Below are 25,151 nucleotides of genomic sequence, written 5' to 3' on the forward strand. Positions count from 1 at the left end.
CTTCAATTGACTCATGATCTCAACTCTATAGAGAGTTTATGTCAAAAAAAATCTAATCGGTCTGATTTAGATCTGTCTAATCAGTTTTAGGTTAAGAAAAATAAAATAAAAGTGACATATATATATATAGTTGAAATCATGAGTTAATTGAAGGTAGAACGCCGTGGAAAATCTGGAAGCACTCAAAGGTCGTTTCGTCTTATTGTAGGACTCTTCAGCAGTGAGATATGTAATAGAAAATTTGGCCAAATTTAGAACATTGATGTGATTCATGGATGAAGAGGTGATGCGATACTAATCATTAAACCAGATCTGAGTATGCATAATTTTGTAATCAGTTTACAGTACTTTTTTTTTAGAAGGCTAACTACTATCTGTTAACATATCCCTTATGTGTATGTGTGTGTGTGGTGGGGGAGGAAATTACTCTAATATACTTTCCGGAAAAATATGCTTTACTGATAAGTCTCAGTGACACTAAAAAATGACCTTGTGAACATGATGCCAAGGTGGACTCAGGTGATACAAATAAGTAATTTATCATTAAAGTTGAGCTCACTAACTGATCTTCACTAGATCAGTAAGCACTGAACGGCCATTTCGTTCTAGTATAAGACTCTTAAGCAATACACACTCACGACTCCAACACCGAGGACCGAACCTAGGACTTTTGGTTTCGCGTGAACACTGAGTTAGCATCCATTGGTGTTAATGTCTAACTTTAATCAATTCATGATATTGAGGGTTGCATAATATCATGAGCTGATTGGAGTTAGACATTAACACTGTTGGATCCTGGCTTAGAGATCTAGTGGTTAGGCGTCAACGGGCAAGACTAAAGGCCCTTGGTCTGATTCCCGAGTTCATGATCATGAGTGCCAACCGCTGAGGAATACTATGCTAGGACGAAACGGCCGTCCAGTGCTTCAAAGTTTTCAATAGTGTTCTAGTTTTGATCACTTGGTGATTTGAACTACGAAAATTCTACATAATCGACAATCTCTCTATACTTGTAATCATTTATTACACTAAAAAGTTCAGTGATAGGTTACATTAGGACTGGAAATTAGACTCATGGTCTACAGTTAGAAGTAAGCTTGACAACTAGGTGGGCGAATATTAATATTCTAGTAACATTAATGAGTATCTATGTAGTTATTGCTTTCCCTTTACATACATTTATTTATATATTGATGACTTACTAGGAATGTTCCACTTATTCTACTCATCGAGATAAACAACTTTCCACAATATTGATGTCAAATAGTAGATTGTATCATACTACTATGATATACTTATTTCTTTCTCTTTCGTTTTCGACTGTTCTCTTTTTCTCTAATCAAAATTAATCCATAATAATAACTTAATCGGGTAAATTCTATTGCTATAGTTTTTGTGGAGATTTAGTATTTTCATAGTTGAAAGCGTGAGTCAAATGAAGCTAGACCACCAGGGAAAACCTGGAAGCTTTGGACGGCTGACTGACTTCGAGAAGTAAATCCTGGAGTTCTAGTGAGAAACAGTGACCAGTGGAGTTCAAACCATGTCTGTTGTGAGATAGGAATTCTCTAAAGACAATTAGTGAACGGTTGCTCAACTTCGTGGATTGGTTGGAGTTAGACATAAACACCATCGAATTTCGGCTTAGTGGTCTATCGATTAAGTGCTCTGGCATGAGACTGGTAGGTCCTTGGTTCGAATTTCGCGAGTCCGGGATCGTATATGCGCACTGATGAGGAGTCTTACAATAGGATGAAACGGCCGTCCAGTGCTTCCAGGTTTTCCATGGTGGTCTAGCTTAAATTAACTCACGCTTTCAACTATGACAATTTTTCTTTTCTCAATAATATATTCGTTCACTTCGTTACTATGGAGTGTATGCTACTTATATTAACAGATATAAGTAGTATATAACACTATTTGAATTGGAATACCTAACAGTGGAAAATTGAGAAGATCGAATGGTGAAGAACAAGAATATATACAGAATGTTATTGTAATGACAAAGGGAATGAAAGTACAGTAAACTTTGAAACAGATAAATGATGAAAGATGTGCATACGAAGTATATAGTGTATGCTTTTCATATTTGATCAAGATATTCTGCCATTTTTTTATGAAAGGATAAATTGATCTTCGTCATCTGAGTGTTTGTTCGCTACAAGTGGTTCTGCTAACTGTTGTTATGTAATTAGAATTTGAGAAGTATATATGTGAACAGATGTCTCATTCGACTATTTCAGCCATTATGATTATTATATACCAATTACTCCTACTGTTCTAAGGATACCAGTTAAATTTAAATAAAACACTAAGCAGTATCAGAAAGGGGTCTTTCTGGATATTATAGTAATTTAATAGTTGAGATTAAGAGTCAATTGAATCTAGACCACCATGAGAAACCTGGAAACACTGGACAACCTTTTCGTCTTGGTGTGGGACTCTTCAGCAGTGTACATCCACGACTCCGCCCTGCGAGATTCGAACCCAGGACATGTCGGTCTCGCGAGCGAACGATTACTCTCTAGACCAGTGAACCGACATCAGAAGATGTTAATCTCTAACTTCGACCAATCCACGAAATCGAGCGACACGTCCACCATTGTCTTGAGTGAGTTACTATCTCACAACAGACCCGGTTGAACTTTACTCGTCACTGCTTCTCACCAGAACTGTTGGGAAGACTCACAATGGGATGAAATAGGCATCCAGTGCTTCCACGTTTTTTATGGTGGTTTGGAGTCAATTGATTGATGATCTCAAGTATTAAAACAGTAATCATTAAAGTGAATTTGAGAGTTGTGTATAATTGACACCTTCAAACCCAAATATTTGGTTTATTGAGTATGAAGCAGTTACTCACCCGTTGACAATGAAAAATAGTCTTGTCATATTGAGAACTGACTGAATTTAGATATAGATTGAATACTGACTCAGTTGTATTAATTCAGAGAGCTTATGGTTAGACTTGATGACCGTGATTCCACTTCCAGTAATGGTTATAGTTACATACTACTGAGTGGTCTCATATTAGACTGAGAGATCGTCCAGTGCATCCAGGTTTTCAGGGATTGTCCAACTGAATTAAATCAATGATACAAACGATGATATTCAACAACCCCCACAAACCCTGTTCATTGAATTAAGTATAAGTAGATCATGGAACAACTAACAATGATTGTTTAGCAGACACTTTAAAAACAACCGCAAAATTATTAGTTAAAATTTCGCAACAAATATAAAGATCTTACCTGTAATAAGTTCACGATGTGATGTGAAATATAATTCAACACAACCAGTTGATGGGAAAATTGTTTCTACAATATAAAAGACAACACAATCACATGGAAATCTACTGAGAATGATTTGAGTAGTATATTGAAAAGAATAAGCTTTTGTTGTCTTACAATGAATCTCAACATAGTGTACGCAATGTCTAGTCACCTAGACTAGTGGTCACATTGCAACTTGGTCGATAGTATTCGATCTGCACTAAGAAGGACCTGACGCACATGACATTGATCACTACCCAGTGGTCAATCAACTGTAAATACACCTCAGTCTTACAGGAAGTCAGTCACGGCCCGGATAGCCCAGTGGTAATGTCTCTTACTGTGAAGCTGAATGACACGGGCTCGAATCTGTCAGGGAATACCAGTTCCCTCAAGATAACAGGTACACCTTGCTGACGAGTGCCAAATAGCAGGAAGTCTAGGTCCAGGGTCTGCTGTTGACTACCTTTAACCACCATGTTATCTGTGCTTAATTATATTTGGGTTGGAGGTGATAGTTGAATATCGGATGTTTGCTTCATCCTTTTCACTACTTATTACCTGGATGTAACTAAATCTCATTTGTGATGTTCAAATTGGGACTCAAATCAAGTGTCTAACATTTCAAACTTCGATGGGCTATCCATTAAGCTACTGAGTCCAGAAAGCGATTGACCTATTGAACATAATGGATTATCTTTAACAACACTGGGTTTCTACTTAGATAACTTGGAACTGGTTCTCAATGCCTCATTAGACGTATTCATCTCAATCAGTTCTCACAGTGAAGAAGTGTTATAAGAGAACGTATTTTTGAAACATAAATGCAAATCATCAACTGGAAGTGGTTAAGATAAGTTGGTAACTAACATAATAAGTAGATACATACTTGATAGAGTATAGACTTTGATTTTTGTTTCTCAAAATATCTCATTAGCATTTGATTGCTTGCCAAAAGATTTTTTTAAAAGTGACTAATTAATTCAGTCCATTGTTATTACAGATTAGTTTACCATTTGTTAACATGTACCATAAAGGATACATGAAAAAATGTCTATTTACTTCTTAAATGGTGAATATGTAACTAAACATGTTATGCCTGAAGTGTTTCGAATTCACTAGTAGCGAACGGAACAAAGACTTGTGACCAGAGACTGATAAGCTAGCTATTCTGATAATTCGTTGCTCTCTGATTGGCGGTCTCATTAAGTCACACATTAACTAGGCATCCACTCGGCCACAAGATATAACAAAACACCTCCGTATATGTTAATCTACAATTGTAAATCGTAGCATTTGACAACTGAAAACATGGGTAAGTTTATGGTATCTACTCAAAGATTTCTCCGATCAATACCCGCAAATCAGTGTTTGTAAATCTTAGTTTATCAGAAGGGGTTTTGTGGTGATTTCAGTAATTTTATAGTTGAAATCATCAGTCAATTCGAGCACTGGACGGCCGTTTCTTCCTACTGTGAGACTTCTCAGCTCAACTTAGTGGATTGGTTGAAGCTAGACAGTAACGCCGATGGACACCGACCGGCTCAGTGGTCTAGAGGTTAGGCCTGGATTCGAACCTCATGAGGCGGGATCGTGGATGAGCACTGCTGAAGAGTCCCACAATAGGACGAGACAGACGTCCAGTGCTTCCAGGTTTTCCATGGTGGTCTAGCTTCAATTGATTCATGATTTCAACTATGAAATCTGAGTTTAGACAAAGGTTACAGGACAGGAATAATAAATTATTTGATGAGACTATAGTGAATGGTATATGCCTTATATAGACTCTATCATAGCTAAACTTTATCAATACTAGTATAGATATAGGTTTCATGGGGACTGTGAGTTTCAGTATTAAAAGTAGAGATCTCTCTACAAAGTTAATGACTAGTACCTTTCGCTTCAGACACTTAAAATGCTAGTGACTTAAGGTAATATCCAAGGAACCCGCACAGTATACATATATGCCAATAAGGGACTGATTAATTGCAGTTGTAAACGTCAATAGAAAGATTCAAACAGCCATAACATAACTGATATAAACTGCACTTCATTTCATAAGCTAGTATTCATCTTGACTCAGTAGTTAACTAGATAATACGGTGGCATTTTCAGCTATCAGCACTGAGTTCTAATCACAGAGTGAACATTAACTCTGGAATGTAGAGACATTCAGCTGACAGGTCCTAAATAGGACAAAACGCACGTCCTAGATTCCACTGCTAGCAACCATCCATCTCTACTCCTAATTAATGCTTCTTTATACAGATTGAATCGGTCATTCGATCATAATTTGTTTATAATAAGCGTTGATTATTTGTTGGTGAATTCATAATCACGTACATACACACATCAACAGAACATTATTCCTATTGTATCTGATCTGAAATGATGTATATTCTTATTCATGAATCGACTGATGCTAGACCACTATTAAAAACCTGGAAGCTCACTAGTGACTGCCTTCAAGGTGACTTCTCGGGGTTCTAGTGAGAAGCTGTGACCAGTAGAGTCCACGGTAAAGTCAGGTATCTACCATAAATAATGGATGAATGGTCGCGTAGCCATTCATGGATCGATGGAAGTTAAACATTAACACCGTTGGATGTTAGGCATTCGTGAGCGAGACCGAAGGTCCCAGGTTCGAATCCTGCGTTAGGAGCCATCGGTGCGCACTGTCTACCGCGGAGTCACATACCATGACGAAACGGTCATCCAGTGCTCCTAGACTTTCAATGATGGTCCAACATCAATCAGTTCATGATCTCAAATCAAAAACTTAACAATCTCCACCACCCCATATTAATATTATTTTTTATTCAGACAAGAAACTGACATATATCAACATAATGACCGATTCATAAAGAGATATTGATTTATGATAATAGCCGATTTCATCTATCAGGAAGTAATATAGTTTAATACGACCCCTTTTTTCTCCATATTTATCACCATAGTAACAAAATGTTCAAAAGAAAAACAAAAAATCAAATTTTTTTTCTATTTTTGATTTGTTCGACTTTCAAGTTGGTCAATAGGATTGGTAAAAAAAAGACTCTTCTTTAAAAATTTGTTAGAAAGCACGTATATACTACCAACTGTTTGATTAGCATCTCAATTCATACTTTGATACTTCAAAAGTTTTTTAGTATTGGGTAAACGGATGGCCTTAAATGTTCAGTTCAGGTTTTCCCTATCTTTCATAAGTTTTTCTATACTACTAATGGTAGATATTCTCGTTTCAGGCAATTCCTATTCATTGAGGAAGTAAAAATTTGGCTACAGGGGTTAAGCGAAGTTTTCTGATATGAAGGATATATCATTAGGAGTTAGAGATTCTTGATCATAAGATGGTGGTTGGTGGTGGTCAACAGGAAACCCTGGACCCGGGTTTCGTGCTACTTGAAACTCGTCAGCAAGGTGTATTTGTAATCTTGAGGGAACTGGTGCTCCCTGACGGATTCGATCCCGTGTCACTCAGCTTCACAGTCACAGACGTTACCACTAAGTATGACTTGATACGCATAACATTGATCACCACCCAATGATTAATCAATTGTGACTTTTGATCATGATCATGATCAGCCAATGAAGCACATGAGCTTCAAAGTCCTGTGTAAATGAACGGTGTACAAACTTACTGTGGCTATTGAATTCTATGGGATTAGGTATCCGGACATTGTTATACTGCCATATGAATTATGTTTAGAGCGAAAATTCTATAAGAAGTCTACTTACCTTAAATGAAGTTTCTGAACAGTATCTCAATTTCAACACAAGTATTATTTTCATAGTCGAAAGCATGAGTCAATTGAAGCTAGACCACCAGGGAAAACCTGGAAGTACTTGACGGCCGTTTCGTCCTATTGTGAGGCTCCTCAGCAAAGCGCATCCACGATCTCGCCACGCGAGTTTCGAACCCAATGCACTTAATCGACAGACCACTGAACCACCATCCAAGGGTGCTTATGTCTAACCTCAACTGATTCACGAAATTGAGCAACCATTCATCAATGTCATCAGTGAGTTGATATCTCCCAATAGACCTGATTGAACTCCACTGGTCTCTGCGTCTCGCTAGAACTCAAGGAAATACCTCATGGAGTCAGTCACTAGTGAGCATATGATCATTATCAGAAGGGGTTTGGTGGAGATTTTAGTAATTTTATAATTGAAATCATGAGTCAATTGAAGCTAGACCACCATGGAAAACCCTGAAGCAGTGGACAGCCGTTTCATCCTATTATGGGACTCCTCAGCAGTACGCATCCACGACCTTGCCTAGCGAGATTCAAAACCAGGACCTACCAATCTCGCGCAGACAGTTTTACTACTGGCGAGATATTTTTTGAAGATTAGTTGAGTAAATCACGAATAATTTCAAGTAAGAAAATGAATCATCAAATCACAATCCAGTGGCTTAATGGTCAATCACTTTCTCAGTATCTTGAAGGTCCTGTTTCAATTTCTAACTGGGTGATGGGTAGCCAGTACTGAGGAGGGCTACACTTCAAAGCACTTATTCAGTACTCTTTGGATTTTAATAATACCGTAAATATTGTCAATCGATGATGTGTGACACTGACAAATGATGAGTATCTCCACAAAATCCACTTCAACAATTCTATCCGTTTAACATGGTAACGTCTGTTGTCACTCTCGAACAAAATGTACTGGATTATAGTCTTAATTAAACAATCACAAAAACAATGGTTAGAGATTAAGTTAAAGAATTTTCTGAAGACGAAGAAACATTCTGTTCAGACTGCATTACAACCTTCCATTCAAACTGTATTCAACAGAAATGGATGGTGGTTAGCAGTGGAATCCAGGACGCGCCTTTCATTCTATTTTGGACCTATCAACTGGATGTATTTGTATTTCAGAGTTAGTGTTTATTCTGGGACTTGAACCGAGTACTATACACTTCAAATAACCAATACATATCAATTAATTACAACTTACTCTCACATGCTTCGTCTAAATCAACTTTGAAAAATGATAATTTTTCAGCATCCACTGCACATGTATGAAATTGAGCACTGTAAAGTGAAAAACAATCATTAAAGATTGATTGGGTACAATGTTTTGTTTTAATGGTTAGTGATAATATTCCAATATCTTCAAAATGAGTAAACATATCAATATATTGAATCATTTTGTAGTGCTTGTTTGTATCTAATCATTGGTGTTTAGGACCGTAATTGATCAGTATCGTATTGGCTAATGTGTATCTTATGCGGATAAGTAAAGATGGAAGGTGGCTAGCATTGGAATCGATGACGCACTTTTCGTCCTATTTGTGTCTTGTCAGCTATATATACCTGAATCCCTGAAATGATATTCACTCTAGGACTGGAACCAAGTATCGTTTGCTTTAAACGCCATCGCGTTATCCACTCAGCTACTGAATCCTAATAGCCACTTGCTTGTGCAATGGGGTGAAGTTTGAATTCACTTGGTATTGTTTGTTTGAATATTCCCATTGTTGTTTAGGACTGAAATTGATCAGTCGCGTATTGACATTTGTGCATACTGTACTTATTGCCTCGTTGAAGCCTTAATTCTCAAGCATTATAAGCAAAGATGGATAGAGTTTAGCAGTGGAATCCTTTAGGGACTCGAACCCACTGCTAGCCACTATCCATCTTTGCTTATAAAGCTTGTCAATTGAGGCTTTATCGAGGCAATACGCACAGTATGCATATATGCCAGTATGAGACTGATCAATTGCAGTCCTAAACATCAATGGAAAGATTTAAACAAACACTACAAAATGAATTAATATATTGATACTTATATGGGATTGGATAATAAACATCATCTGGCGGTCGTAACTGTTAAATCTTAGTTCAGAATAAATAGAATCTCGCGAGGCGGGATCGTGGGTGCGCACTGCTGGGGGGTTCCACGATAGGACGAAACAGCCGTCCATTCTTCCAGGTTTTTTTGGTGGTCTAGCTTCAATTGACTCACGATTCCAACTATATAGAATAGTAACTGTTAAGATTGATTGTTTATGGACTGCTATTTTATATATTTATAAGCTTTGATTATTCTCATGCTATACTGACAAACTATCAGTAACAGTCATTCACACTCACAGTCACATTTTGGCCTAATCTTGTATAATTATTTCTATTTTATGATATGATGTGGTCTGGTTTGCTTGTATATAAACTGTGTCTGAAATACATGATTCATACAATGGAATCTGAGATTATGTTATGAAATTAACGGGTAAGACAAGGAAAGAATAACCAAAAAAGACTTTGAATTAACTCTAAACCGCTCGTGTTTGTTACCCCGTCATTGGTTTGGCATAGTGCCAAAGCCGTACAAGTCGATGTTCTGATTGGTGATCATATCACATGATAATTGACGAGCTATGGGATGTAATCGGAATTCAATAAACGGTTTACTGAATTAGGTCCTAGAAGGGAATACGTTTTAACTATGGTTAACCAAACTCTTCTATTGAATGAATGAAACATTTTATTGTTAAATGACTCCATTTCGAACACTACAAGACCATGCATGAAGTCGCATTTCTTTTAAGTATCGTCTTTTACTACTTTATTAAGTTTCAGTAGTATACCAGTTTAAAAATATAGAGTGAGGATTTATGCAAATATTGGTCAATATTTGAACGAATATTTTGACAAAAATTGGGCGTCGAGTATAGAGATCGATTTTGATTATTACCTTAACGAATTCAAGACACGTTTGCTGTAGGAAACGTTGGGAGTTTTACTCACTTGGTGTTGTTTACTTGTATCTTCCCTTTGTTGTTTAGGACTGCAATCGATCAGTCACTTGCTGGCACATAGGCATCCTATGTGGACTCCTTCGATATTGCCTGAAATCAGAAGCTTTATAAGCAGAGATGGATGGTAGCTAGCAGCGGAATCCAGGACGGTACTAGGTTCGAGTCTCAGAGTGAACATCAACTCTTAAATGCAGGTACATCCAGCTGACGAGTTCCAAATAGAGCGAAACGCGCGTCGTGGATTCCACTGCTAGTCACTATCCATCTTTGCCTATAATACTTGTGAATTATGGCTATATCGAGGCAATCCACATAGTATACACATATACCAGTATGAGACTGATCAATTGCAGCCCTAAACAACCATGGGAAGATACAAGCAAACAATAACAAGTGAATTATGAAGTACTTTAGAAGAATACATTCCAAAAAGGAAATAAAAATAATCAACTCACCGAAATAAACATTCTTGAAGTTGTGTTGAAAAGTTTGGTTGTATGTAGCAAGCAATTAGAACATCACCATGTAATGGTAATACTGGTTCAATTGGAAAAATGTATCGTTCCACTCGAAAATTTACATTTGGGCATCTAAAATCATTCGGAAAAAGGGGAGGGATGAAAGCAAAAGTAAACTCGTGAATAACTGCATAGTCAATTTCATGGCGAAATGGTCCAAAACAATTGATGTACAATTAGCCTCACTTTCTGTCTACAGTTTCACAACTTAGAGCATCTTTTTGATGTAAGTTGGTTGGAGTTAGGTAGGAGAAGACTGTGGACTGGAATTTCATGTCAGCCAGGACTTGTCGTTAAGGAGATTGATGCTTTTTATGAAATTCAGATCCGTGACACCCAGAATCACAGTCGATACAAATCTCATTCGATTTGTGTGACGGCTATGATACTGCCAAGATGCTCAAACTGAAGCAGGTGGTTTTCTCAAGGGGACCACACCCGGAGCCTTCGACGTAAAGGTCTGATCCACAATGCAGTGGGACATCGTGAGGAGATGCAGTCCCATGTTAGTCGGTGACCAATGATTGATTCATACGCCATTTGTTCCGTCAGGATCCTGGAGCCAGCCCATGTGCACCATTGGTTTGGAATCAGGGTTTTCCAACTCACCTAGGTGAACTCGCCGTGTCCACCAACCCGGTTAAAGCGCCGGACATTCGCTTTTAGTCTTCTCAAATTCGTAAACAACAGTAATGTCACGAGAAGGCAGTGAGTAGGAATTCCCTGGAAGAGGCTATATACGCGTGGCCATGTGAGAGCATTTCGAGAGGGAGAGTGGACTCTCCCAACTCTTGGCCTTACCAGGGCATTCGATGGCTGTGTAGTAACTAGTGTTATGTTCTTCCGATCATCATTCAAGTTACAGAACATTATGGGAATTCTTTAAAAAGATAGCTTTCTATTCACAGATCTTGATCACAATAAAAGTGAATAGATCAATAATTTCCAGTACAAGTCACTGACTAACTTTAGTCAATTGATTATCGAAATTGAGATTACACTGGAAGCTAATTTGCTATCGTATAGGACTCCCCCAAGTGAACTTATCGTGTCCACCAACCTGGTTAAAGCGCTGAACATTCGCTTTACGTCCTCTCAATCTCGCAAACAACAGTCATGCTGCGAGAAGGCAATGAGTAGAACTTCCCTGGGGGTTGTTGTATGTATTTGGTCATGTGAAAGCATTTCGAGAGGGAGAGCGGACTCTCCCCACTTTCGGCCTTACCACAGTGAACTGACAGATAAACAAACAAATATAGTTACTAGGTGAAAGAAAACGAAACAAACTTACAGAACTCTTGTTGTATGCATTAAATTTAAATTTTGATAAATTTTTAAAAATAGACCACATTCACTATCAACAAATGTTTGGATATGTTTAAATGATGATAATTCACTTAATGTGGATTGACCAATTCGATCTTGTTGTTGTTGTGGTGGTGGTGGTTGGCGGCGGTCGTGGGGATGGTGTTGTTTTTGTTGCTGTCTGATTATTGTTGATTTTAATAAATTCATTGAATCAGTTATATTATTTGATGTGGAAAATATTTGATCCCATCTCCTGATATGATCAATATCATCATTATTATCTCCATTATCAATGAATAAATGATTTTGATTGAATGGTATCAGTGTTTCGCCAGTCCTCTTTAGATGATCATCATCAGCAACATTATGATGATCATATTGGAGTTTATTGGTTAAAATCTCATCTGGTTGTGCATATAAAGAATTTTCATTATTTTCAATGATGGCATCAAGTGGTTGACCAAGATAACGACCTCTTGATGAATCACGATATACTATGGCATGTAAATAAACTAAACGATCTTGTAAGATTAAGGCACCAGTTAATAAACCAGAAAAATATCCAACATATCTAAGAAGAAAGAAAAGAAAAGGAAAACGATGTTAGAATTGAGTTAATATTATAATAACGAAAGTATCACTTGCAGATGACCTAGACCTTCCATCTCATATACACGAACGAATACAGATGAAGACAACTCATGTAGCAATCAGCCTCTACATCAATAGGCTTCAACATACATAAAGGAAAAAAGCAAGATTCTCAAATAAAACACGGAGAACGACATGTCATTCACACTTGGTGGAGAAACCCTAGATGATGTGAAAAGTTTCACGTACGTGTGAAGCATCATTGATGAACAAGGACGATCTGATGCAGACGTAAAGGCAGGGATTGGAAAAGCAAGGACTGAATTTTTACAATTAAAGGATATATGGAACTCAAAACTACTGTCTGTCAACTAATTTCAGAGTGAGAATCTTCAATACGAACGTCAACACAGTCAGTTCTACTGTACGGAGCTGAGACTTCAAGAACTAATACAACCAATATCAAGAAGGTACAAGTAGTTATAAACAGTTGTCTACGCAAAATACTCAACATTCACTGGCTGGATACTATCAGCAACAGCCTACTGTAGGAGAGGAGAAACCAGCTTCCAGCTGAAGAGGAAATTAGAAAAAGACGTTGGAAGTTGATCGGACATACATTGAGGAAATCACCAATGTGCATCACGAGGCAAGCACTAACTTGGAATCCGGAAGGGAAGCGGAAAAGAGGAAGGCCAAAGAACACATTACGCCGGGAAAAAGAAGCAGATATGAAAAGGATGAATGTTAACTGGAAAGAACTGGATAGGACTCCTCAGGACAGGGTTGGATGGAGAATACAGGTGTGCGACCTATACTCCTCAACGAGGCGTAACAGGTGTAAGTAAGTAAGTAATAATTCAGTGGATTAGTTAATGATTTCAATGAAATCTAACCATTTCCATAACTTCACACTGATAATCTCCCAATATTATCTAACCATTTAATTGTTTGTTATACGTTTAATTAATGACTAATAAACATAGCAGTAGTAGTGGTAAATCTTGAATTTAGATTATTAGTATGTCAAGTATAACTTGAGCATTTGAACACTAGAACCTTCTCAAGTCGCAAATGACAAGATAGAAGACAAGTGTAAGGAATGTTATTCCAAACAGTGTCAATTATAGTACAAAACTCTCAGGTATTTAGAGTTTCTTAGTAAAAATGAAATCATCATTCTACTTATCCAATCCGCAAACAGGAGGTTATTAGCATTTGTTTAATAGGGAAACTACACGTAGAGATTCTGGAATATTCTTGGATAAATTCCATCCAATTGGATGGAATATCTATGGCTCTTTCTGAGCTTCATAGAGCTTCCTCAAGTTCACTCGTGGACCGTTCTCACAAATAGCATTTTCATTTTAGAAAGGTTGAGGATTAAACGTTATGTTTAGCTGGTTAGTCCGACTTAGGGATGATATATCATAAAGCAGTTGATTAGATAACATTCAAAATCGGTATCAACTATCACTTTAATTTCAATTAATCCACAGTATTGTATTATCATCTCCAATTGTCTTCAGTGCCTAACACCCGACACCGTGGATTGATTGAGGTTAAACATTAACACTGTTGAATACTGACTGAGTGATGTAGAGGCTATGCGTTAGTACACGACACTGATTTCGATTTCCAAGTTCAGAGTCTTTAATGCCCAGTGCTGAAGAGTCCCATAATGAAAAGTAACAGCCGTCCAGTGCTTCCAGGTTTTTAGTGGTGCTCTCAAATTTGTAGGCTCATAAGTTTACTGAAATCCATATTGAACTGTGATCTACATTTTTAATTTTAGCGGACCAGACTGCAACCTTTTGTTATGAACGTAGAAAATATTTAAAAATTCATTCATGGCTTCAATGACAACGTTTTTTCTTTGAAATAGATATGTGCTTCCCCTAGAGAGGAAGTAAAATTCATTCATGTACAATCAACGGTTAGAATTAATATGGATTTTCATACTACTGCCATGGTGTGTGCTACTGATGTCAACACATATAAGTAGTTTATATCATCAATCGAAAGTGAAATACTTGGTGGCAGAAAGTTAGGCTGATTGAAGGTAAGAGAAGGAGATTGATATAAAAACGAAGGAACAATCAAAGCTGAGACGATTGATTGACATTTTGCAAATGAAATATTTACCATGTCATTCTGAGATTTTATTAAGACGTTCTGTAATGTTGTGCCCAAATACTTTCGTGGAGTGGTTGAAGTTAGACATTAACACCGTTGGATGCCGTCTCAGTGGTCTATCGGCTAAGTTCTCTGGCGCTAGACTAGTAGGTCCTGGGCTCGAGTCTCGCGAGGCGGGATCGTGAATGTACACTGCTGAGCAGTTCCACAATAGGACGAAACGGAAGTCCAGTGCTTCCAGGTTTTCCGTGGTGGTCTAGCTTCAATTGACTCATGATCTTAACGATATAAAACTTTCGTTTGTCCCCACTTATATTCTTGTTCACTACACTACTAACTTTAAGAATAGTAGTAGTGATAGTAGTAGAATACATTTATCAAATCATGACAACTTCATTATGTTAAATGAGTCAATATTTATCCCTTTTATTAGCAAATATTTACATAACCTTATTCAACTAACGTTCCTTTTTCAATAATGAAGTTACATTGACTTCTTCTTCTTGTTTTTGTCTACTTTCATTTTTACTATTTATTCATGGATTTAATGTTAAAGCTAGACCACCACCATAATAAACCTGGAAGCATTGGATGGCCATTTCGTCCTCATATGGGACTCCTCAGCAGTATGCATCCATGATCCTACTCGCGAGATTCAAATCCATGAGCTTCGATCTCGCGCGCGAATGTATAACCTTTAGATCATACTTATTTATCAATTCATAACACAGTACATGATGAAAACTGACCTGATGGAGAGATAAGCTCATCGATTTGAATAATATTGGAGAGCTCTCTTGTCATTTGCTACAATATGAAATCACTATACCTATGATGAAGATTGACAGATTGTCTGCCAACTTAAACCAACTTATATCATAAAATAATAGATATGAAAGGTAAGATTTAGATCCTTTTATGAAGTAGAATGCATCAGTAAATAAACAGTTCGATAGTCTATAGTTCAATACATACTTCCTGTGAGGACTACATTGATAGCGGCAATGTTTTATTTGCAAGTGTTGTATATTTAAGGCTAGTTTAATATCACATGATTTATTCGCCAATCGAAATACGACTTGTACAATCTGAGTACTGCGCTAAACCAATGACGTCCAACCGATATGAGCAGCCTAGCATCCTTAACGGTCTTTGCTTCTCCAGTCCTGCCAGTTGAATCCAGAACACCAATACCAATTCTCACTATACAAAACATATATTTGAAACATACCTGGTTTATATACCAGACAAAACAGATCGAATTACACCATAAAATTGGAAATGACACTTGTACAAGATCAAACCAAAAGTGATTGTGATTGTCAGCGACTGTAACTGATAAATTGGGAATAACTTAAGAATAGTAAATTGTATCATATTGGAATCTAGGATAAGCGTTAAATCCCATTTGTCACTCTTCATTTAGATACACATGGATCTTAGTGTTGATGCCCACATCGAGGTACAAATATCATACCTCTTGAATATGTAAGTGAATACTTAGACTCATCAACTAAGTGGATAGAACATTGGATAGGCTTGAAATTTCGATGGGAACATTTACACTGAGATGTAAGTGTGTCTAGCTGGCGAGTTTCATACAAGATGAAATCTGTTTCCTAAATTCAGCTGCTAGCCACAATTCATCTAATTTGTAGCACATTTGACTAGAAAAAATCTTCACAAAGTCATCCATTTATATGTATGTTACTATTACGCAAGATACTTAGGATCCTTTGACCAGACACTATCAGCCACAACCTACTGAAGGAGATAACAAACCAGATTTCGGTGGAGGAAGAAATCAGGAAGAAGCGCTGGAACTGGATATGACATACATTAAGGAAATCACCCAATTGCGTCACAAGACAATCTTTCACCTGGAATCCTGAAGGCCAAAGGAGAAGTGGAAGACCAAAGAACACATTACGCCGAGAAATGGAGACAGACATGAGAAGAATGAACAAAAATTGGATAGAACTAGAAAGAAAGTCGAGGGACAGAGTTGGTTGGAGAATGCTGATCGGTGGCTTATGCTCCATTGGGAGTAACAGAGAGATGGAAAGACTATTTGTTGAAATTATCTCACAGTATTTCATTTCTCAATTGATATCAGAATTGTTGGTGTTGAAATGAAAAAAAATTTTTTTTGTTTTTGTGAAATAATCTAAATGATTCAACGATGCCAATCAATTTTCGATCATTTTTTTTCTCTCTCAGAAACTAACAAATCGATTAGTACTAAGAGATTTTGTTTTTGAATTCCAGTTGTGACTTCAAATATAACCTCCCCCTCCCCACCCAACAACAATCAGCAACACCACCACTATCACACACATACACAGTGTAGACATTTTTTAACGTGAGACATATCTTGTTTAGATGGATATTAATAAATTCTCACACTATATTATGTTTGTTTAGATGAATCAAAGGGTTGTCTTTCTTTTTATATAGATCTATTGAAGACAATCGAATTGGAATCAAAGACAGTTTTTCATTAAGAGTATCCTATAGGGCCAAGGAAGGATGAGAGATTGGACAAATCGTTTCTGCATGCAAAGTTCAGGCTTGAGTTCGTGGATTGCCAATGCCTCAGCAGTGCATAAAATATTGATTCGATCCTATAGATTTAATCAATTATTAAAATAATTCCAATATGATATTGTTATATCCCAATGAACAATAAGTACATGGCAACTGCTAGGATCTATGTATAGAATGTATATGTAGTGAACAAGAACACCAGTAGGGACAATCGAATGTATTTCAGCACAAATTATAGACTATCTCACTACAATCTGACAACCATACAGTAATTAGTTCATTTGCAAACTATCAATCCATTGTCTCAATCTTGATTGTTCCTTCTGCAAATATCAGTCCATTTTCTTTGATTTCATTGTTAAGACATTTTCATACCGATTGCGTTTCGTTCCCGTTCTTTCCTCATCAATCTTCTGTCAAAATACATTCTCTGCTTGACCATCATCATATACTACTTATGTGGATATAAGTAACCCACACCACAATATATTTTTATTGTATAACTATTAAGTAACTATATTATATGTATACTCCTATTCCTCTTAATATAAGCTTTCGTTTGATCTATTGACTATTATGATACGGTTTGATTGCTCTTGAGTTATGCCCTTCCTATTAATTACGGTCTCACACAATCACAGCCACTTTTTGGCGTGATCTTGTACAAATGTTAATGTCGGAGAGACTGTAGTTTGTGAACGAACCAATAAGGTATAAGATAAAAGGCCTCGGATTTTCGGCGCGAAATTTACCCATCCATTTGCCTATATAGAGTTTTGGCATTATAGCTGGTGTCATTCAGTGATGAAAACCTGAGATATGAATCCTAATCATAACCATCAACAGTAAACCATGATTCTAATTCCTCACACTGGTTTATAATCATCAATTAGCCCTAGTAAGTAGATGGACATCCTCAAGGTCACTTTGGTGCCTCTCAAAGGTCGTCCACAAATTTTCAATCTCACCAGATATTCTTTTTTATGATGCAATGTAATCTGATATGTTTGTATATAAACTGAGTATATCTGAAATATATATGATTCATATCATGGTGGCTGGTATGGACATTCTGGACCAAAACTGTCAAGATTATGAGGGAGACTATCATCATGGTAGACTAATAAGTACACTGATTGCTCATACAGCTTTATACATCCTTAGTTTGATTGTATAAGTTGATATCTCTCATTGGTATGATATAATTAATCTGACATAGATACAATATTCATGAATAGTAATGAAAGAGAGAAAAGATCTTATTACCTTTTTTGTGATGGATTCAATTCTCTAGCTAAATTATCTTCATAGAATTTTTTCAAAATAGTATGTCCTAAAACAAGTTCATGTTTAAATCTATGAAATGTAAAGAAACAAAAAAGAGAGAAAATTGTAACTAGGTACTTGATCATTTTTTAAAAACAGGGTACATGAACATTAATTCATCATGTGGTATTGATAGTATTCAATCAAATTAAAGATCTAGATAGATAAAACAATGTTTAATGCTTAGTGATTAATCAGTATATGATTACTATCAGGTATAAACTCATGTAGTTGACATCAAATTTGCTTCCTTACTTACGCTTGTTAACCCCAATGAAGTATTGGCCACCGACCAGCATTCTCCGACCCATTCTGTCCTGGGACTTCCTTTCTAGTTCTATCCCACTTTTGTTCGTTCTTCTCATGTCTGTCTCCATTTCTCGGTGTAATTTGTTCTTCGGTCTTCCTCTTTTCCTTTGACCTTCGGAATTTCATGTGAGGGCTTGCCTTGTGACACAGTTAGGTGATTTCCTCAATATGTGTCCTATCCAATTCTAGCGCTTCTTTCTGATTTTTTTCTTCACTGAAATCTGCTTTGTTCTCCCTCACAGTAGAATGTTTCTGATAGTATCTGGTCAACGGATCCGAAGTATCTTGAGTAGACAACTGTTAATAAACACCTGTATCTTCTGGATGATAGCTTTCGTATTTCTCTAAGTTTACGCCCCATACAGTAGAACTGTCTTGACATTTGTATTGAAAATTCTGATCATGGTGTTGGTTGATAATTGTTTTGAGTTCCAGATGTTCTTCAGTTGTAAATATATTTCTCTTAGTTAGCATCATGCCAGACTTTAAAGTGTAAATATCTAAGTTATACTAATAGGTCAGTAGTATCTTAAATGTGATACTGATTGACGTTGATTGTAATCAAAAAAAAAAAAATCAAAAGGAGGTTTTGAGGAGATTTTAGTAATTTTATAGTTGAAATCATCAGTCAGTTGAAGCTAGACAGACATGAAAAACTTGGAAGCACTGAACGGCTGTTTCGTCTTATTGTGGGACTCCTCAACAGTGCGCATCCACGAAACCGCCTCGCGAGATTCAAACCCATGATCTATCAGTAACTATATTGTTCAAAATGGATCACTCATGGATCGGTTTCAATTAGATAATTAATAAACATTAAAGGGCATTAATTAACTGTGTTTTTTGTTATAACACTCCAGAATATGAACTCATTACATCATCAGAGATGCAATATAGAACATTTAAATCTCATAATGAGCTCATCAAGTTCACTGTATTCAATTATTGTCCAGTGTTGTATGTTTACATGTTCTATTGATTCATGATATAATGTAATGTCATCTAGGTTATATTTGTGGAAGATTATATCATTGTCAACATAGTTGAAATTCAACTGAACACTGGCGGGATCGTGGATGCGCCCTGCTGAGTTCCATAATAAGACGAAACTGCCGTCCAGTGCTTACAGGTTTTCCAAGGTGGTCTAGCTTCAATTAATTCATGATCTGGACCAATAAAATTACTATAATATCCACAAAACCCCTTCTGATAATAAGTCATATTTGTAGAAGATTAATATGATTGTCAACATAGTTGAAATTCAACTAGACACTAATAGGGGCATGAATAGTGCTTTGATAGAAAGATATGTAAACATGAATTTCATTTGATCATCTGAATGATATCAAACATTGAATCAGTGATTAGTTGAAAGAATGAACTTGAATGAATAGTCATAAACTTGTAAAGTAGAATTGAATCTACCAGTTAGTTTACTAGTTGCTTACACTGAGTTGTATAAATATGGATGCGCACTGCTGAGGAGTCCCACAATGGAACGAAACGACCGTCCAGTGCTTCCAGGTTTTCCATAGTGTGTCTAGCTTCAATTGACTCATGATCACAACTGTTAAACTTACTAAAATATCCATAAAGACACTTTTTGATATGAATCAACATATGCTCACTAGTGATTGTCTTCAAGAGATATTTCCTGGAGTTCTAGTGAGAAGCACTAACCACTAAAGTTCAAACAAGTCTGTTTTGAGATGGCAATTCACTGAAGACAATGATGGATTTGTCGCTCAATTTCGTGGATAAGTTGAAGTTAGACATTAACGCCGTTGGGTGTCGGCCAGCTCAGTGATCTATAGGTTAAGGGTTGACGCGCGAGACCGATAGGTTCTGGGTTTGAACTTCGCGAGGCGGGAATGTGGATGTGCACTGCTGAGGAGTCCCACAACAGGACGAAACGGCCGTTAAGTGCTTCCACGTTTTCCATGGTGGTCTAGCTTCAATTGACTCATGATCTCAACCATTAAAATTACTATAATATTCATAAAAACCCTTTCTGATTTCAAATATGTTTGTGATATACTAACTTGAAAATAATTTGGGTTATTCTGTTGTTGAATGATGAATTTTCATTCCTAATTTTAAGAGTGCTGACAATGTTACGCATAATACATTTGTAGTGGTTAATAAATCTTCAAAATCGATAGCTCTGTGAGTCTTCGACATTTTAGTCTGACCACATTAGTTTACGTGGACTCACCTAGCTGAAGGTGCTAGGTCATGCATCCGCATCAGATCATGAGAGGAAACATTGTGCTCAACTTCTCCTACAACTATTAGCCAGTTTAAATCAGTCACTCCTCGACATATTAATTGCCTATCGAATACATCTTCTAACCTATTCTCTTCTGACTGACTTCTGATTTCCATAGGTGGGCACGTTTCGATCATAGAAGGTGTTGTCAAACTTGTGGCATCTTCACATTTCCTTAATTTTGGTCTAATTCTGTGCTCATAAATCAAACCAAAACATTCGTTCAGTACACAAGATATCTATAAACACTTGTCTCTACAAACAATAGAGATATCTACAATATAGAAAACAGAAAGATAGATTTTTCTAAGAACGCATACCTTCTTAGTCGATTCTCATTCCATTGTAAACCACGTGCAGTTGGTGAACCAGGTCTTTGTCCATATAATAGACCAAATCTTGCTTTTGATTGACACATATAAACAGCTAAATATGTTGCTAATAAACATTTTGGTCCGGTACAATGAAGAACAGCTACACGGTTATTTAAAGTATTGACTTCCTTAGATTTTTTCATGTCATTTGTTGATGGAATATCATGATTATGTAACCAAAAATCTAATTGATCAATTGCTGTTACTAATTGTTCTAAAGCTGGAGCAAGTGTACCCGCCCAGAACAGATCAATTACAGGAGTCTAAAATGATAAAAAACATACAACATTTAAGCCAGATCCTTAGCTTCCTTGGATATTACAATAGAGTATACCGGTATACTTACAGAAAAAAATTGCAATTTAGCTAATTACTGACTTCCTATTAAACATTTCATCAAGAATGATGATGTTGTCATTAGTATGTGTTTTAATTCTTTTAAATTACGTCAAGATGATGTCTGTCATTGAAGTTATCTTCGATACTATATTCAGTTTCATAGGTTGATTGAACGGTTAAACTTTATTCTGATGTAAGTTGATTGGAAGTAGTCTTTAGGGAACCATGTTGGCACCGTCAATAACATTAAGAAACTATTGTCTAAACAAGTATGCATGCTTGATGATAGCTAGTCTACTGAAACATTTGTAAGTGATTTGAGGAAGACGACAGGAAATCTTGTTTACCCCTAGGATTCATGTCAACTGGCACACCTTGAAGAAGTGTACCTACAAACTTGAGTCAACTGACTTCCTATACAAACAGCTTCACGGTTAAAGACATCATCATTCATCAGTCTCAGATCAAACAGCTCAGTGGCATTATCCAATGAGATCATATGTAAAGACAGTGACAAATAATTTTTCACTTAAAATTCAATAGGAGGTGAAGTACTAACTCATGCAATTCAGTAGTATATTATGGATAGCATAAATTTTTTATAATAGATTAGTATATTTTTACGTATTTACACCCAAACGTAATAGATTGATATAGGCTTCCAGTTATTCAGTCTAGTTGAGATTTATGCTTTTCATTAATTGAATTCATTTAGCACTATGGGTTATTATGAAGTGCTTAGTTATTTGAAACTGAAATCTTGAAAAAAACTTCGACATGGCTGTTGTGCTGATGATTTTGTTCAGAAGAACAATGAAAATCCCACGACCAAATCATCAAGCTCAAGAGAATAAAACTCTCCATCAAAATCATCCACTTTAGCTACAAATATTTTGCAACTTCTCATAGAATATTCTGTTGTCAATTATTTTATAGTTGAAGCTAAACCATCATGGAAAACGTGGAAGCACTGGAAGGCCGTTTCACCCTAATAACTGTAAAATTACTAAAAATCTCCACAAGAAACCCTTTTTGATAATAATCATTCTATATGTAAATAAAGTGTCCAGAATAGGGTTTTAAGGGGAGGTTGTATCAATTTTAAGAGTTGAATCCATGAATCGATGTAAGATAGACTACTATGGAAAACCTGAAAGCACTGGACGGCCGTTTTGTCTTAGTATAAGACTCCTCGGCAGTGCTCATTTACGACCCACACGTGAGATTCGAACTCAGGACCTTCAGACTCGCGCATGACCGCCTAATTTCTAGACCATTCATACACGGATCGATGGGAATTAGACATTAACGCCTTTGAATGGCGACTCACTGGTCTAGAGGTTTGGCGTTCTCGCTCGAGACAGAAGGTCTTGGGTTCGAATCCCGCGTGTGAGACAGTAGATACGCACTGCTGGGGTGTCCCACAATAGGATGAAACGGCCGTCCAGTGTTTCCATGCTCATTTAGCTTACATCAACAATTAAATAAAATTTGTCGAAAAATTCTAATTTTAAACATAATTATAATCTTACTCGACTTGAAAAGTGTAATTCTTTAGTGAAACCAGATAGATTAAATATCTGTAAATAAATTGAAAACAGTGTGATTATAAGTTGAACATTTCAGTTAAAATGATTACATTATTTCACAAAGGATTAATAAAGATCATTATAATCAAAGATGGACAGTGGCTAACAGTGGAATCATGGACGTTCGTTTCGTCATGTTTGGGACTCGTTAGCTGGATAACGCTATGCTGTTTGAAGTGAAAGATACTGGGTTCGAGTCTTAGAGTAAACAACAACTCAGAGATACAGGTAAATCCAGTTGAACGGTCCCAAATAGAACGAGACGCGCGTCGTGGATTCCACTGCTAACCACTATCCATCTTTGCTTATAATGCTTGTGAATTAAGGGGGGCGATACGCACAGTATACACATATGCCAATAAGAGACTGACCAATTACAGTCCTAATCATCAATGGGAAGATTCAAACAAACAATACCAAGTCAATAAAGATCATTGTTATCATTAACGTCAGTATGAGGAGAGGGATTTTGGAGATTGTTGAATTATGTAGTTTTACGTCATTAATTCACTGTGGCTATCCAAGTACTGAAAACTAGAAAGCTTTTATTGATGCACATTCTCAGAGGCGAGTAGTCTTAATTTATTCTCACTGTAGCTGATGTCCGCGTTTTGATACTTGACGTATCACGCTTACCTTTGTGTAAAGGAAATTTATCTCACCAGTTAGTTGTAGAGATTAGTAGGTGTTTGTCGATATTTAGAATTGAAAACCTTTAGTCTTTGTTATTATATATCCAAAAACAAAATTGCTGCCCATGTAAACTCATTAGACAACACGTTGAACTCTTCGAAAGGAGGGTAGTGTGTACACGTCTTGGCATAAACAACGATATTAAAATACAGTTCATATTCAATTGATGATTCCGAAATAAAGACGAAACACATATCATGAATCATATTAGTAGTCAAACAATTTGAAACTAAAGTATCCATACAGATTTCTAACAACAACAACAACAAAAACTTTGATGTACTCAACTTCTATAATCGATTCCTTATTGATCTTCCAGTGAAATACATTCTATACGTGACCATCACCATATACTACTTATCTGGATATAAGTAACCCAAACCACATTAGTAAAAGTGTGAGTAGTATTAATAGTAATGTGATGAATAATAATAATATCATACCACATACCCTATAATTTTCACCATAACGTTTTTCAAATGCTTTACATAACCATCGAGCACCTTCATTATGATCAGTTTTAGTTGCTTCAGGTGGATAGCTAACAACTTTAAAAGAGGGAGAGAAGAGTAAGGTAAAAAATAATAATGAAGTATATTATACCAATGTAAAAGGGTAATGATTCATGGATATGGTAGACTGTTCATTATTTGTGTATCACTAGTTTTCTACCCATGAATTTATTGTCATTATCAATTCTATCGGTTGATCATGTGTACATACATGTACTCATCAAGTCTTACTCATGATGATTAACTTGTTTTCTCCTACTCGGCAGTTATTCTGGAAGATCTAAAAGCGAAGTTCAATACGAATGTCAAGACAGTTCTACTGTATGGAGCTGAAACTTCGAGAACTACTACAACCAATATCAAGAAGGTGCAAGTATTTAGAAACAGTTGTCTGCGCAAGATATAGGTTGATCGGATACCACGAGCAACTACTCACTATAGAAGAGAAAAAACCAGCTTCCAATTGGTGGGGGATCTAGGAAACGACGACAGTGGTGAAAGGTACATACATTTTAGAAATTATCAATTTATGTGACGAGGCAAGTGATATTATGGAATCGTAAAGGGAAACAGAAAAGAGGAAGTCCGATGAACACAGT

The 25,151-nt window shown here is 36.5% G+C and overlaps 1 protein-coding gene and 1 non-coding gene across 2 annotated transcripts in view; one reads left to right on the plus strand and one right to left on the minus strand.

Annotated features, from left to right (window-relative positions):
* The window catches only part of Smp_139400 (putative tensin), a gene marked incomplete at both ends in the record, with an annotated part of 109,035 nt that overhangs the window by 77,422 nt on the left and 6,462 nt on the right, over positions 1-25,151 (minus strand). The window contains 8 exons of the mRNA XM_018798809.1: positions 3,252-3,317; positions 8,238-8,314; positions 10,497-10,578; positions 12,341-12,438; positions 18,408-18,497; positions 21,366-21,682; positions 23,291-23,338; positions 24,491-24,588. Coding sequence (XP_018653714.1) covers positions 3,252-3,317; positions 8,238-8,314; positions 10,497-10,578; positions 12,341-12,438; positions 18,408-18,497; positions 21,366-21,682; positions 23,291-23,338; positions 24,491-24,588 — 876 coding nt within the window. The remainder of the gene's footprint in view (positions 1-3,251; positions 3,318-8,237; positions 8,315-10,496; positions 10,579-12,340; positions 12,439-18,407; positions 18,498-21,365; positions 21,683-23,290; positions 23,339-24,490; positions 24,589-25,151) is intronic.
* Positions 23,083-23,155, plus strand: Smp_tRNA_02378_Ser_CGA.1.1. The gene has a single exon. It is a non-coding gene (tRNA).

The sequence above is a fragment of the Schistosoma mansoni genome, chromosome 7 (assembly GCF_000237925.1).
Source record: "Schistosoma mansoni strain Puerto Rico chromosome 7, complete genome".
NCBI classification, from domain to species: Eukaryota; Metazoa; Platyhelminthes; class Trematoda; order Strigeidida; family Schistosomatidae; genus Schistosoma; species Schistosoma mansoni.